Raw genomic sequence first — 15,125 nt, 5'->3', positions numbered from 1 at the left:
GTGCACCTGTCACCAGAAGGGAAAGAGAAAGACAGTCCAATCTCTGTATGAGGTCAAATTCTCATTGGCTTCAGGGGAAACAATTTGTACAATAGGCCCGGGTTAAAAACGTGCACATGAAAGTGCAGAACGCATGAAAATCTCACTTGGAGCCTTAATATCCAAGGCAAAGAGTACAATCCTTCCCCACTTTCAAATGGGTGAGGTGACAAAAGCCTGAACAACACTGAAGTTAGGAGTACCTGTGGTACCCCTCAGCAGTCGAAGTCTTTCAGAATCTGCGTTTTCCCATGCTGGATCTCAGCAATAATATCCCCTCCACAGGAGCTCCAGGACTGTCGATCATCTTCTGCCAGAGATGCTGCTCTTCCCCTTGAGAGTCCATCCAATCAACCTCCTTTCCATTACTTACACCTGGCAATTATAAAAACATGAGGCATTTTGCCTTATTAGTAAGCAGCTACTTAAAGTTCTTGCTCCTTTGCTCCAACAGTGTGTAAACAAAGATGACAAGTACTTTGCAGCACCACCTGTGCAGGGACTTATGCTGAAAACAGGTAGCACCAGCTTCCCATTATACTCCACCCCATGGCACATGGGCACAGGTGCATAAACCTCCCCACTCTGCACCACGAGCAACTTTCTCCTAATGGAGGAGGAATGGATTCATGTCTCTTCCAGATCACCAGCAGCAGCAGCAGAAAAGCTGCTTCTGGACAAAAGTTGTCTCCTCACTGGGATGCTAAGAAACACTTCCAAGGTATTCCCAGTTCTTCTAGACTGCAGAGAAGTACAACAGGGCACCAAATGTCTCACTCAGTGGAGGAAAGAACTAAATCACCTACAGATCACATTTTGCCTTCTTTCCTTTTTCGATTTCCCCACATTCTCATATGCTTTCCATGCACTCAATAACATTTTTATCCTTCAAATAAAGGAATCATATGTGGGGTGAGGAAGGAGAGCAGAATAAGAAAAGCATCATAAGTCAGACAGAATCTTACCATTTCCAGTGCTCAAACGGACACCTCCCAGAAAAATGTTGCTGGAGAGTGACTCCTTGTCCCACACAGTCAGTTCTAAGCAGACATTACGTATATCCCTTGCACTCAAGCCACTGAAAGCAAAGGTATGATTCCACTGAGGGTTTACACTCTTTTTTATTATGGGAGTTTTGTGCTTTGTAGCTTTGCTGTCATCTGGAAGCAGGTATCTGGGAGATGTAGAAAAAGAAAAATGAATATGTATATAGGTTGTCACATAATATTCACATGAATTACATTCATGCAGAGGCTCAAACAGGACCAGGATCCTACCTCCCCACTATTATTAAATTAAGCATATACCTGAAATGCATATTTTGTATTTGTCCTCCATTTGCTCTTTAAGTTACAATGTCAGTTACCACAAACAGAATTTGGAATTAGGGCTTCTTACCCCAAGTCTTGTGCCTTAATCACAATTTTTTTATTTCAATGAGGCTAAACATAGACAGAATCATAAAAACATTGGCTAGAACAGGCCTTTGGAGTCACCTCATCTGTCTGAAGGACAGGAAGCCCTCCAGAAAGAAATGGAAATGACTGATAAGGAATGAACTTCATCAGGTTAGCATCATTAATTTGACTTGCCTAAAGCCCTACTGAGTGCAGAAACACAAATGCTGTCAAGTCTAACAAGCTCTTTACATTTTACTTTTAGTGGAGAATTCCTTTAGTGAAACTAAAAGAATTTGATACTCTAGCTGAAAAATCAGAATTCTTTACAAATTTTCATAATCTATACCTTCACCTTCTTCAGCAAAGATAACAGACTATGTGGTTGCACATAAATTATAAATGGTCAGACATACACATTGTATCACTATACCTCAAATCAGGATTCTTGTGCAGGCTTTTACTTGACAAAAAAAAGAGCTAGTTTACTGCAGTAGGCTAACTGCATCTAATCCATGTCCAATTACCTCAAACTAGCAGTTCAGATTAGACCAATGCAGCACCTCAAGAGGTTCATGGCAGCTAGAGTATGCATTTTGACATGACATGCGATAGACCAATAGTCCAACGAAAACAGACTCCTGTTCCACTGCACTGAGTAATCCATGTCAGCACCAGCAGACACCACTTGCTAAAAACAGTCATTGTTACTGCAAAAAACTTTTGACAATGTTTTCTCCCTGAGATCTGTTGCAAGCTCTAGGGGGGAACAAGGCATAGTGAGATCTGACAGCCTATTTCTAGTTAAAGAAAATGCCTTCACATATATCAGGAAAAGAGGGATGGTATGGAAAAACAATTACATAGGAAGAATTATTCACATTTTTCTACATTAACTGTATGAGCTTAGTGAAAGTTTGAAGCACACTACAAGATCAAGGTAATATCTCAGTTCCACCAAGGAATTAAAGCTACGCTGTTTTCTACGGTCCCCATTTAGTAACAACACTCAAACCACTGCTAATGAAATAAAGCATAGCTAAAAATCAGCAATTCTGAAAGCTAGCATTAAGAGCAATAACTGGTAAACAAAAATACTTTAGGTTATCCATTATTTCCTAAATGTAACATTTCTAATGTTTAATTTACATGAGGCACGCAGGATTGTGTTCATTTTATTCAAATACAAGTATATCCTAAATCTAGCATTTTCTGGATAGTTTGCATTTTCATTGCCCATCACAAAATGCTATTTATTAAAAAGTTCCATGTGTCATGCTACATACATTGTTACGTACCCCCACACATACACGTACACAAGCAACAGACACTTCAAATTCTTCAAAATTTTGCATGTTTAAAATCAAACCTGAAAGCCATTAGAGCAGAATTTTTAAACCCCTTGTGTCAAAGAATATGAAATATTAACAAAGAGGCACACTTTGAGTTAAGAAACTAAGTTTGAAGTCAGTGATAGACTTCCTGGGTACCCCCGGTGTTTAAATGTTCTCCTCAACACTGTGCTATGTGCCGAAGAGCTTTCCCAGTTTAGCAGTACTAAAACAAACACACACACATACACAATTTATAGGAGAGAAAGATCTTTTCTCATTTAGCATATTTACTTGAATTAAAACAGAATTTCTGCATGTGCATAATAAGTTTCCTCTTTCTGCATGCTTCAGGTGACATCCATTAGAAAGAGTCTCAGCCTGATGGAGCATGTCAGCTATTATAGGCACTATTTGCAGTTTTTCAAGGAATCCAAACAGACTTGTATCTACCTGAAAACAAGCTTCTTATTCAGGATATAATCTGGCTATTTCTCTCAGTAAAACACATTTACTGTTTCCATTTCCTGAAAATGCAAATGTCACCATCAGATTAGGTATCACCTGCAGTGTCAGAGCCATAATTCACAATTTCTGTGCTGCAGGAGTGATGAATACCCACCTATCTCTCCCTGTCAACTCAGTGGCAGTGTTTTCTTTTACCAAATGGCATATTCTATAACAGCCTGCACATTAGCACACTGGATACTTATTTATGAATGATTTTGTCTCTTGACTGAATGGTACTGAAACATGATTGTATTTAACCACTGGGATAATTCATATCTCTCTGCCCTTATTTCACAGCATCCTTCTCCTCAGCATTTCGTTTCTAAGTGCCAGTTGCTTTTCAGGACTAACACTCCACACGTTCATATACAGATATATTGAAAAAAGAAAAAAAAGGGGGTCAGCCAGAATATGATTCAGTGCAGGCATTAAACAAATGGGAAGAAAAAAAACCAGACCCTTTCACAAAAGTGTCAGATGTGCCTCTTGATTTCACTGCTGTTAAATTCTTTGCTTCTTTGATGAGGACTTCTAATATACCTCCAGATGGCATGTGAGAGTCTCCTTTCTTTCCTTTTTTAAAGCTCTTCTTTCCTATACATAGAACAGAGTTGCAACATCATCATAAAAAATTATATATATACACATATACTGCAAGACTCATTTGGAAATGTATATAACCAAGACAATTTACATTTTAAATAATTTACTGCAATGGGATTGAAGCATTCCTTATGAGGAGATTCTGGTTCTCTATGAGTAGAGAAACTACTAAAGCAGGGACAGAAAAATCACCCTGTATTTGATAAAGAACTTCACCATGTAACTAGCTAGTCCTTTGTGGACACAGAGTGCCCTATCTGAAGTCCTGTCCTAATATAAGTATTCATGGATTACTATGCTGAACACAAAGAACTGTATGTCCTGTAGATCCTACCCTCTTTACATAATCCACTTCCACCACTGATGTTAAGGAAGCCCTACACCACAAGTAAGGTATAAATGCAAAGCTTAAAACGGAGAAATACACCACCTGTATTCCACGGGTAAGGATGTTCCTTGGAGACCATGCCAAAGGACACGGTGCTCACTGACACTCTACTGCTTTTGAACAGCAGCATGAGGACACATGTACTGGCTGCTGCTGATGATTCTAAAAGGCTTATCAGTAGGGATCATACTCACCGGTTCAGTCTAAGGAGTGTAAGTTCAGTGTAAGGGAAGAGGATGGAACAGGAGAAAAAACCTCACAGTTCAGAATTTCTACACATAAAGACAACTAGTATTTAAGTATGATTTCAGCCTTCACTAATACCATTATTTCACCCTAGGATTTTTTCATACTCAGTGGCATGTTATTATACAGCGCCATTAATGTTTGCTTTACCTTGAAACTGCCCTAGAGGAAGCTTTAGGTTTCTGTCTGGGGGAATGTAACGTAAAACGACTGTCAGTTCTCCTTTATACTGAAGCCCAGCATCTGTTGCAGCTTCCACCTGAAAAGAAAAAAAAAAACAAACAACAAACAAACTAACAAAACAAATCCAGCTAAGGTAATCATTCACTTTCTCTTTTTGATTTTAATTTTGTTGTACCAATAATAGTGTTAGAAACACTTCTTAAACGTATGGAGAAATATCAGCTCATTTTCAGATAACAAGACATTCCAGATGGAATGCAATCCCATTTTAGAAAACCTCATGAGCTAGGGAACACAAGTTCTCAGAAGAATAAAGTCATGCAGCACTAGATGCTGGTCAGTGAACATTCAGTGGAGAGAGAGATCTAGTGTGCATAAGTGAAGCAAACAGGAAAAAAAAGCCCTCAAACATTTCTGGACACATAAATTCTATCTAATTTAAGATGATATTCAGCCTTTATTTCCCCCAATCAGTATTTTAAGTCTTAATTTGTTCTGTGTACTTTAGAGGAGCCACTCTTGGAATGGAGGTGTGAGAAAACAAGGCAAGGCAAGAGAGTGGGAATATTATATAGGGAAAAAAACATATGGTGTTATGCACAGAGTCAGCCCTGCCTTCACATCATAGACTCCAAGCTAAGCACTAATCACATTTAGCAAGGCCAACTTTGTATATAGGGGTGGGAGAGAGAACAGAGCAATTTTACTGATAACAACATGGCCCTTTGGAGACCTTGAAACAATTTTGCAGCAACACAAGCATTCCTGTTCTGAGAAAGACAGTCCTGTCTCCACCACTCTCTGATGTCAGTTGCTACAACAGAGGACAAAAGAAAACCTATATGAAATGGCTGTGGAATAATTTGCACATCTAAATCTTGCCAGCCAGCCAGCCACATCATTTATGGTCTAAACTATGCAAGTCTAGGATGAGTTTCCTGTAAGGGCAGCAAGGATTACTTGTTCTGTTCTACTGGTGGACAAGTAATGCTACAAGTTCTTACATCAGGAACAATCTGTCAGCCTCCCCCCCAAACCCACATATAACATGGCTGTAGACTCTGCCTCCTCTTTAACCACAAAACTGTTTTATCTTCTTTTTTTCTGATTTAACCACAGTCCTCTTGAAAACAGACATTCAATGCTCATAGAAGAAACAGGTCTTAAAGCGTCCACCCTTTTCACTGAAGCAGTCAAATGATTCATGATAGAACAAGTAAAGCACTGAAATACTTAGTGCCTCATTACTTTTTTTTTTTCCTGAGGAGGAGAGCTTCCTGCTGGCCTTTTTTTCTTTTCCCCTGTTGGGATTAAAAGAAACCACCCATACACACACAAATACCCAAGGACTGAAATGAGATGACAAAGACTACTGCAGGATAAGAAGCTCAAATTCAGATTAACATTGCATACAAACTGCAAGCAAAACAAGTACTTGATGTGTATCTTTTTGTTGTAGACCGGTGAGTACTAAATAAAAGCAACATCTGCCACCAACCAGAGATACGACAGAGATGTAGTAGACATTTTTTCTACTTCAAGAGCAGACCCATCAAAGCAATATTACATGAAACAAGCTTGTAAGGAGTATGGACACTATGCTGACTGAAACATGTTTGCCATCATGAACCACTTTCTCTTCCTGGTCTCACCCTGTCTGGACCATTAAGGAAGACCTGGTGGTCATCCTTGCTAACAAACCTGAACTACAAAACTGGGAATGATCTTCCTTGCTACTTATAAAGTATGAGGTGTGTAAGAGTTCAAAAAAGAGATCAATTTCCTTATGTATCTTCCAGCAAATTCTTTACTAAAATATAAATTTGTGACAGTTTACATGTAAGCCTCACAAAAGGCTATAATTAGAAATTAATTACACAGCAATCAGATCTATCTCCCATCTGAGAGAAAAGCACAAATCAAACATTCCCTCCTAAAACCTTGAATGTAACACTATTTCCTTAAAACTAAGGAACACAGAGCAAACAAGTCTATCTCTACATCCCTTGCAATGAAACCTTGGAGCAAGAAAAATACACTTTCTAAAATGGCAATCTAAACCACTGGAATTTCTGGGGATCCTGGCTACTGCCAGGCAGGCAGAAGCCTTTAATCCTCTAGCTTACAACAGCTCTTTGAATTTTTTCCAAAAACAAACACCTTTGCCAAAACAGGGGGTGGCCTAGAGACAGAAGTCACCCTACCCTTAGCTAAGTATAATGCAAGTCCTGTTTCACTGAGCAATTGATTTGCCTGCCTAGAAGTCTTATCTGGTACCTTCCTAGTTAAGGTAAGAGATTAGCAAATATTTTGTCACAGCCAAAAAGCGTGAAGCACTTTGAACAGAAAGAAAAAAGTTCTTTTTCTTTAATGAACTGTTAAGGGTTGGGTAGGGAGAGTGGTAGAAAAGTCCTTTGGTTTATGTGCTATTTTTAAAAAATAATTTCTTTACTAGGTCATTTCTCTACTGCAGTTTATTATAAGATGGACTTACAGTTTATTTAAAAGGCAAGGGTTTGTTTTCAAGCAGCCAATCACATGTAAAGTTTTCATGAAGACTTTAAAGCCAGTATGTTTTGATTGAATAAAGAACAAAGACATTATTTTTATTACCATATTAGACACACAAAGTCACAGTTTTATAATCATGTTCCAAAGGAAAAAATTGCTAAGCCTTGCTAAATTTGCTTCACAACACTTTCACCAGCCCCTGGAATCCCTTACCTTGGGCTGGAGCACAAACCACTCATCGCCCTGATTTTCGAAGTTCCAGGAATCAAATGGAATTTCCACCTCCCCAAGGAAGCTGTTATGTCCAAATCTGTCATAGTGCCAGACAGAAAGCTGCAGGGTCCTGGTTTCTAGCTGTGTGTGACTGATGACATACTACCAACAGAGAATGAGAAAAAGAAACTCAGAATAAGCATAAATAATAGTTTCCATGGAGCCTATTACAGCTCTAGCTCACAAAGCCCACTAACAGCTTTTGCAGCTAACAAACGAAGCATGGAAGAGAGATTTGTTTTCTTTGCAAACAAGATTAATCTAGCTAGGAAGCTCATAATGTTAAACCTAACTCTTTTCTTTGCAGTATGTATCCAAAGGTAATTAATTTTGCTTTCATGATTGTGAGTTTGGTTTTTTTTTTTCCTGTATTATTTACTGTGTATTTATGCCTATCAAGTAAGTTGTGATGCTTAAAACTATGATCCTGTTAAAACCTTATAAGTTTATGTAAAAAGAAGCAGAGCAACATCAAAGTCTAGTTTGTAAGAAGAAACCCCACTGTCTCTTTCATCCCCATAGAGAATCTGATGTGCACTACTTTCGAGAAAGTGTCCTCCTCTCCTTTACAATTGTATCTTTGTAACTTGGGAAAAATTGTTCTGAAAACAAGTAAAACTGCATCTGCAAAGTATTCACCAAGCATCTCAGTCTTAGTAACTGTTCTTAGTTTTGAAAGCCATTAAAACACTCCTCAGGAAGAAACATCATATTGTAGCAAATACATAGAAAATTATAAACATCTATAATTCTAGCTCTGCACACTCCAGTTTTAGCAAGAGGCCCATTAATTCCCTGAAATTCACCCTTCTCCAATATTAGTTAAGGAGACCCAGATTTCTTCTTTTTTGCATCAAGAACAACGTCTGAACACAGACACACGTTCTGCAGAAAATGAAATAGTCAAGTCAGTTGGTGAGCCACACAAGTGGGATATTAGTGTATGGGGATGTCTACAGTGCTTAAACCTAGATGCCAACAGTTCCACTGTGATAAAGGTCATATTTAGCAACAGTGGAATAAAAGTCAAAGAGGGAAGGTACAGATAAATGTAATTTTTCTTTTCTAAAAGTACTGTGTTCACATGAACAAATGTAGCTCTTGCTTACCTACCCACAATTAGGTATACCCACAAGCCCTCTTTGCTACTATTAGTATTTTTAGCAAGCTTCTAAGTCCTACCCTCACAGAGTTCCCTACTAACAAACATTTTCAGTGCTATGTTCCTTGCAACATTGAGTATAACACCTCCTTTTTTTTTTTCACCAGTTCAGGCAAATCTTAACTTTACTATAAACCACTTGAAAATGAGGCTAAATAAGAAACTCTCCCTTGGCAAGCAGTCTGGCCAGACCAAGTGTGAGTAAGTCTGCAGAATGGTTTTGTAGCCAGGTTAAGCCAAGTAGACTGTTCAGCGAACATCCATTAGCCTCTGTTATAAGAAGCTTATTTAAAACATCCCTGAAATTAAAAAAAAAATAAAAAATAAAAAAAATCAGGAGAAACTAAAAAGAGTTTCTAGCCTTGCAATAGCCAGCTGGGATAACTCTTGTTTGTCAACAAGGAAGAAGAATCATCTGGGGCCTTGTGGTCCAGGTGCCACAGAGGCAGTGAACTGTGCAAAAACTGCCATTCCCGCTGGCATCACAGAGCCAAGGAGGCAGGGAGGTGAATAAGCAGCTTGTGAGGAGCTCAAAATAGTTCAGCCTCCATGGTGGAAGTGGGTAAGAGGCAAGGAAGGAGGAGCAAGGGTGCTCTGCTCCACCAGCCCTCAAGGAAGGAATCTGTCATTGTCTTTTGCAACAGAAAATTAACTTCACCACTGCTTTTTAGGAAGGCAGTAGTGAAGCTGTTGTTAGCATTTTCTTATCAAAGTCAGTTCTTTAAAAATAAAGCCTCCAGAGAAACCCACAATTTACATTAAAAAGTTATCTTCTCTTCAAAATCACTTAGATGGAAAGTTTTAATATAGCTCTACTTCAAGCATCAGTTGCAACAACTTCTAACTTTGGGCTTACAAAATCTTTAAGGTGCTTTTAACACCTCTGAGCTCAGGTTAGATAGGAACATAAGCCGTTTTGGAAAAGGCCTGTGGAAACTCATAGAAGTTTACCTATGAAGGGGTGAACCAAACAAAAATACTTTCTCAATGCTCAAAGCCAAAAACAACAACTCATAGGATTAATAGACAGTTTTGCTTAAATACATTCCTTTTAAGACTTCTCTTCCAAATTCTAATCTTCATACTAGAAAACTTATACAAAATGTCTATGAGCACAAGCAGGACATTCATCACAGCCCAAGAAAGAGATGGTGTTCTCACCTTTAGTGTTTCATTAAATTCTGGATTGGTGCTGTTACTTTTAATTTTGGTCTTGCGTTTACTTTGGCGGGACTTATCAGGCAGAAGGTATGCTTTGACATACCTGCAGATCAAATAGTAAACTGTTAGCAAGGAATAAAAATGACCAGCTTGAGCAAGACTCGATATTGCTGCATCAGCAACACATACAAGGAAATTAATTTTTGCCATCTAAACACTGTACACGCGTACCAGAACACGTGCAACACAGAAGGGCGGGGCCTTCATCTAGAAACATAGCAGTGCACGTCACATAGGATCAGAACAACAAAAGGCAAAGCTAAATTTACTCATCCTCAGAAACACAGAAAGCTTTCCTAACACTTTCCCTTTTGTAGTATATGATTACTGACGAGTTACAAATGAAAACACATATACTGAAAATATAAAAGAATTAAAAAATTCATACCTTGCATACGGTAGGATTACACATGATTATAGACACTAATTATTACTTACTGATTACAGAGTTTGCATATTATACTGAAAACTATAATGAGAAGCTCAGAAAACACGGTCCTTGCAAAGTGAATCTATGGATGCACAAACCCAAAGTTATCACTCTCTCTCCCTCCCTTCCAAACATTACTCTCCTCATACACTTCAGTTTTGATTCTAGAAGTAAATGTCAGTTCAGCCTCTCTATTCCTTCATATGTTTTGTCTTTTTGCAGAGATTGCTATCCAACAGCTTGATAAATCAAGTAATTTTATTGTACCCCTAAAACACATTTCTCTAAGAAACATACTGAAAATGCATTTTCCCACAGGGAATCCAAAACCAACCATCAGGAGAACACTGGCTGTTGCAACTAGATCCTGTGAGTTCTCAGGCTTGTATCACAACCCCAGGCTATGTCACAGCATGGGACATGGTGGAGGACACCCCTAGCAGAGCCTAAAAGGAAATTATTCTCTGTGCTTACGGATCAGTTCTTTGCTTCTTCTCATCTGCAACAGCCAGGTTTCTGCAACTTTTTACCAGGATGTTGAGGGCACCTGTTTTGTAGCTGTAGTTGATGTTGAGGAGGATTTCACCAGTGACCTTCACGTTGCCATAGTCACCGGTTTCACTATATACACTCAGCATGCTGTTAATGCTAGTCTGGAGGGAGAGAGAAAAAGGACTTAGAGGCTTAAACACATCATTCATTTCCAGAATCTGCTTTTTTCATAGTCACAGCCTTGCAATATTGTCTCACTTGTTAAGACTTGCAATGAAAACAGATGTATCATAGAACAGAAATACCACTTGCTTCTATTTGATGTAAAAGGGAATAAGAACTATAATTAACAATAGCTTAAATATTTAGACAGTTGATGTTTTTCCATTCAGGACTCAAATGTATTTATAAACACGACTAAATCTAAATCACCACTATTTAATTCATGCCTGAGCTGAAGAGGAGACAGGCTACACATATTGTAAGCTCACGTTAAGTTCAAATTAAAAAAAAAAAGTCACCTTTCTGGCTCAGCTGTCCACCTCTTATGTCTCATCTTATAAGTGAACAGCTGACAAAACCATTAGAAAAAGTTATAAGGATGCTTCCTATAACATAGATGGCATAAAAGCATGTTTATTTGAAGTGACACCCAATTCTCATTAGTAATTCCAAAAGAATGAGTAAAGTTCTATACCCACCATTCCAGCAATTTTTCTAAAGCCAGAAAAGTTTAGCAAAAATCCCAAAACATTTTCCACTGCAGCATAATATATAATCCCCAATCTGTTTTTTTTCTCACTCATACAATACAGAGTATTGCTACAAGGATTTCCTCTTCCACAAGATTACAATTAGAAAAGAAATAAATATTTTTAAAGAAAATCGGCACGATATGCACTCTGTCAGAACAAAGGGCATTTGAGAAATCTGATGCATGTTTTCCTTTGAGTCATTGACAAAGACTGCTCAAAAACATATATAACCATCTAAATCCCAACACAAAGGAACCTTGCAAGACACACAGGTACAGCCTTCAACACAAAAAAAGAAAGAAAAGACAGAGAAACATTAAAAGTAAGCTAAGCAGAGGATTCAGAACTCACAGTATCACCATCTGCTTCAGGCACATTTAAATGTGTCCCTTTTCTGTCAAAGCCTTCTGGGGAGCTCTTTAAAGATGGCAATGCAAAAGGTCAAGAGAAAAGAGCATTAGACAGCTGCAATAAGAAAGAATAAGTGAAGTGACAAATCTTCATCTATATAGACAGCTAAAGGAAGTTTGTATTGCAAAGCCACAGCAAGCAAGCAAGAAAAAGGTATCACCAAATCAGAGAAAAGCGAAGTGTTTGCCATATACTTCAAATATTGAAGGATATGTGGCTCAAGGTAATTAAAAACAAATTGTTTCTGCTCTATCAAAATAAACAAATTACATTTTAGAACAGCAACTCAGCAGATCTGTATTTGTCTTGGATTTGTCCCCATTTGTGTCTGCATGAAGTCAATTCTCACTTTAAGCTAGTCAAAAGCTAAACATTCATGTATATGCAGGATTGGTACCTTTGAAAGAAAACACACCTCTGTGGAGTTTGTAAGAACAGATTAAAAAAAAAAAAAAGAACACAAATGTTTAAACATGTCACTTTTTGGAGAAAAAATACAGTAACAGAATATTGGGGGAAGCTTCCCCCCCCCCCAGTTGCCAGAGCAGTGTCTGGAAATCTCACCAACAAGCTCAAAGGCAACTACACCTTGATCTACCTCCTCCTTATCAGCTGCACCGAGGAAGAACATAGTCAATGGGAAAAGCCACACAAAAATAATTGTTCTGTGGCAAAACTCAATTCCCCAAGCACCTTCCCTAAGGGCTCTGCAGCACAGAAAGCTGGAGGGATAAGTAGGTCTCTGTCAATATGGTAAAAAGACATGAAAAACCAGAACAAACAATTATTTCCCATAAAGTTAATTTTATACACCATGTAGGAATAATAAATAAATTTTTTAAAAAGGGTGATTTTATATTTCTGCTGGCCTTCTTTATCCTTCATTAAAACGAACAAGCAAAACCCACAAAGTTGCCCTTTTAATCCTTTGTATAATTGGCTGAAATTCCATGAACAAGACTGATTAAAATTACTGGAGAATTAGCAAACATGACACATTAAAAAAATGTGTCATATTTCCTCCTATTCTTAACATGCCTCAAGCTCAATTCCAGCCTTTACTATTTATGCATTTCCACCTCGAGCATACATGAAAATGGATACCCTTGGGCACCCTTAGAGAACTTAACAGTGCCAGTTATGTGCTACAAAATACCCAAATTGTCCCTGTAACAGAAAAGTAACAATTTGTGTGCCCACTTCAGAAAACAAGTAAGGTTATACTACCACGAGGTGGTGGACAAGCTGTTCCCTACAGAACCCAAATACTCTTTTTCTTGACTTCTAGGCAGTGAGGGATAAATGATTGCGGAAAAAAACCCAAACCAACAAGAAGTCTAAAACAAGTAGATAACCTCCGACCTTAGAACTTATGCAAACACAGTTTCTGACTTGCTTACAAACTAGAAAAAAAGGCCAGCATTTAGTAGAAGTATTTGATATACTTGACTTTTTTTCCCCCACAGACTGTTTTGTGGCATTTATACTGGACATTACATTTAGTGTATGTAATGTCCTTAAGAAATCTACTAATTTTTCAGTTTTATAACACAAAATGCAGAGCCTCGTTTTAGTACCTCACTGGGAATTCTGTTTGTTTTTCATCATATCTTATTGCTGCACTAGGGCCCTGGAACAATTCAGTCTTGCTGATGTGACGGGTCTTGACAACAACACATTAATATTTTTAGGAGGGTAATCAGTGAGGCATGCAGGGAAAACTAAATACACAATTTATGTATTAGCTTTGGGAAAACACACACAGAAATACCCTGATGCTGAGATAGTTACTGTTCAATGTCCATTTCCATTTTTGCTCACTCATTTTACAGGTAGCTTTCAAGTATCTGCACCTTTTGAGATATTTCTTTCTTTACTTCAAAAGCTCATTGTCAGAGTACCAATACTGTACTTTCTCGTATTTGAAATAAAGAAAAAAACATGCAGTTAGAGCCTACTGTTCATAAATACATTGTTTCCATACAATGTATGTGACTAAATAGTATACAGTCAGTTGACAGATAAGGACATGAAAAAGATCCATACAGTGCAGAAGGCTCAGAGCCTTAGAGCAAGCAGAGTGCAGGCAAAAATAAGAGAGAGGAAGAATGTTAGTAATTAGTAACACACACCTAAGAGGAATTTAAAAAAAAAAAAAAAAGTATAATTGACCAGGGAGAAGCAGCTTGCAGGGAGAAGCAACCATTTGCAGCTTTGCCATTAAGATAGCATGCAGTGACATTAAAAATCACATCATGGTGGATACAGAGAAATGAGAGCATTGAGATGTGAGATTACCTCAAACCTACAGCACTGGAAAGGCTATGCTCTGCTTGAGAAAAAGGTCAAAGGGAAACCTACAGCAGAGGACAAACCCCAAAGCACAGACAGAATGCTATCCTACAGCACACAGAGGGAAGGCTCTCCTCAATTAGTGGCCTAAATGGAGAAAGCACTTAGGCACCTCCAACCCTCATAATAATATTCAGAAGAAATAAAAACTATTCTGTCTATAAAATCCATGGCACCAGCAAGCATTGGAGACATGAGTCATAGTTAATCTCGGGCAAGTAGATCTAATCAGAACAGTGTCAACAGGTTACATTAGCTCCAGCCTGATTTGATGTGAAGTGCCACACATCTCTGCTGTGTCTGTGTGAACCATCAAACCCTCAGGGAAAATTGTCTGGACATGGCCAGATCAAAGACCAAAATGCTCTGTGACGGCAATTTTCTCAGTCCTTTCTCCTCCCCAGGTTTCTCCAAGCCAAACTTGGATTCAGTCAACGCCATCTCTTTGGGATTTATGTTGGCACTCCCTGGGCCCTGTTCACATGGGGACTCATGAGGATGTAGTCAAGAAAGGACAGGTCATTGGTTACTGGCATAGACCAAATTTTCTCTTCCCTTTTGACATTCAGACTCCTCATCTCTCTTCATCCTCTTCAAATCTCTCCTCTACCTAGAGTTTGTTGCGGTTTTTCTGATGCTCTTAGGCACAAGTCATGAAGAAGAGAGGCCAGAGACGACTCCATGACTTTTCTGAAGATATTACCTGTTGCCCACATCATGTCAGATCACAAAAAAATATGAGGTACACAGCAGGTAGTCATAAATTAGACACATTAAAGGCTACTTTTAACTTTTAAGAAGAAAAAGAAGCTTTCTTCTTC

General features: G+C 38.4%; 1 protein-coding gene across 1 annotated transcript in view; it reads right to left on the bottom strand.

Annotated features, from left to right (window-relative positions):
* Window positions 1-271: 271 nt before the first annotated feature.
* SYTL5 (synaptotagmin-like 5) overlaps window positions 272-15,125 on the bottom strand; it is a 51,521-nt gene continuing 36,667 nt past the window's right edge. Inside the window, exons 10-17 of the mRNA XM_008936015.1 lie at window positions 11,893-11,958; window positions 10,769-10,947; window positions 9,805-9,907; window positions 7,422-7,583; window positions 4,665-4,773; window positions 3,736-3,871; window positions 1,005-1,213; window positions 272-414 (exon numbers count right to left, since the gene is read on the bottom strand). Of these exons, the coding sequence (XP_008934263.1) occupies window positions 272-414; window positions 1,005-1,213; window positions 3,736-3,871; window positions 4,665-4,773; window positions 7,422-7,583; window positions 9,805-9,907; window positions 10,769-10,947; window positions 11,893-11,958 (1,107 nt within the window). The remainder of the gene's footprint in view (window positions 415-1,004; window positions 1,214-3,735; window positions 3,872-4,664; window positions 4,774-7,421; window positions 7,584-9,804; window positions 9,908-10,768; window positions 10,948-11,892; window positions 11,959-15,125) is intronic.

This window comes from Merops nubicus, unplaced genomic scaffold (assembly GCF_000691845.1).
Source record: "Merops nubicus isolate BGI_N331 unplaced genomic scaffold, ASM69184v1 scaffold16132, whole genome shotgun sequence".
NCBI classification, from domain to species: domain Eukaryota; kingdom Metazoa; phylum Chordata; class Aves; order Coraciiformes; family Meropidae; genus Merops; species Merops nubicus.
Note: the sequence above shows the minus strand (reverse complement) of the source record. Positions and strands in the feature narration are given on the sequence as shown.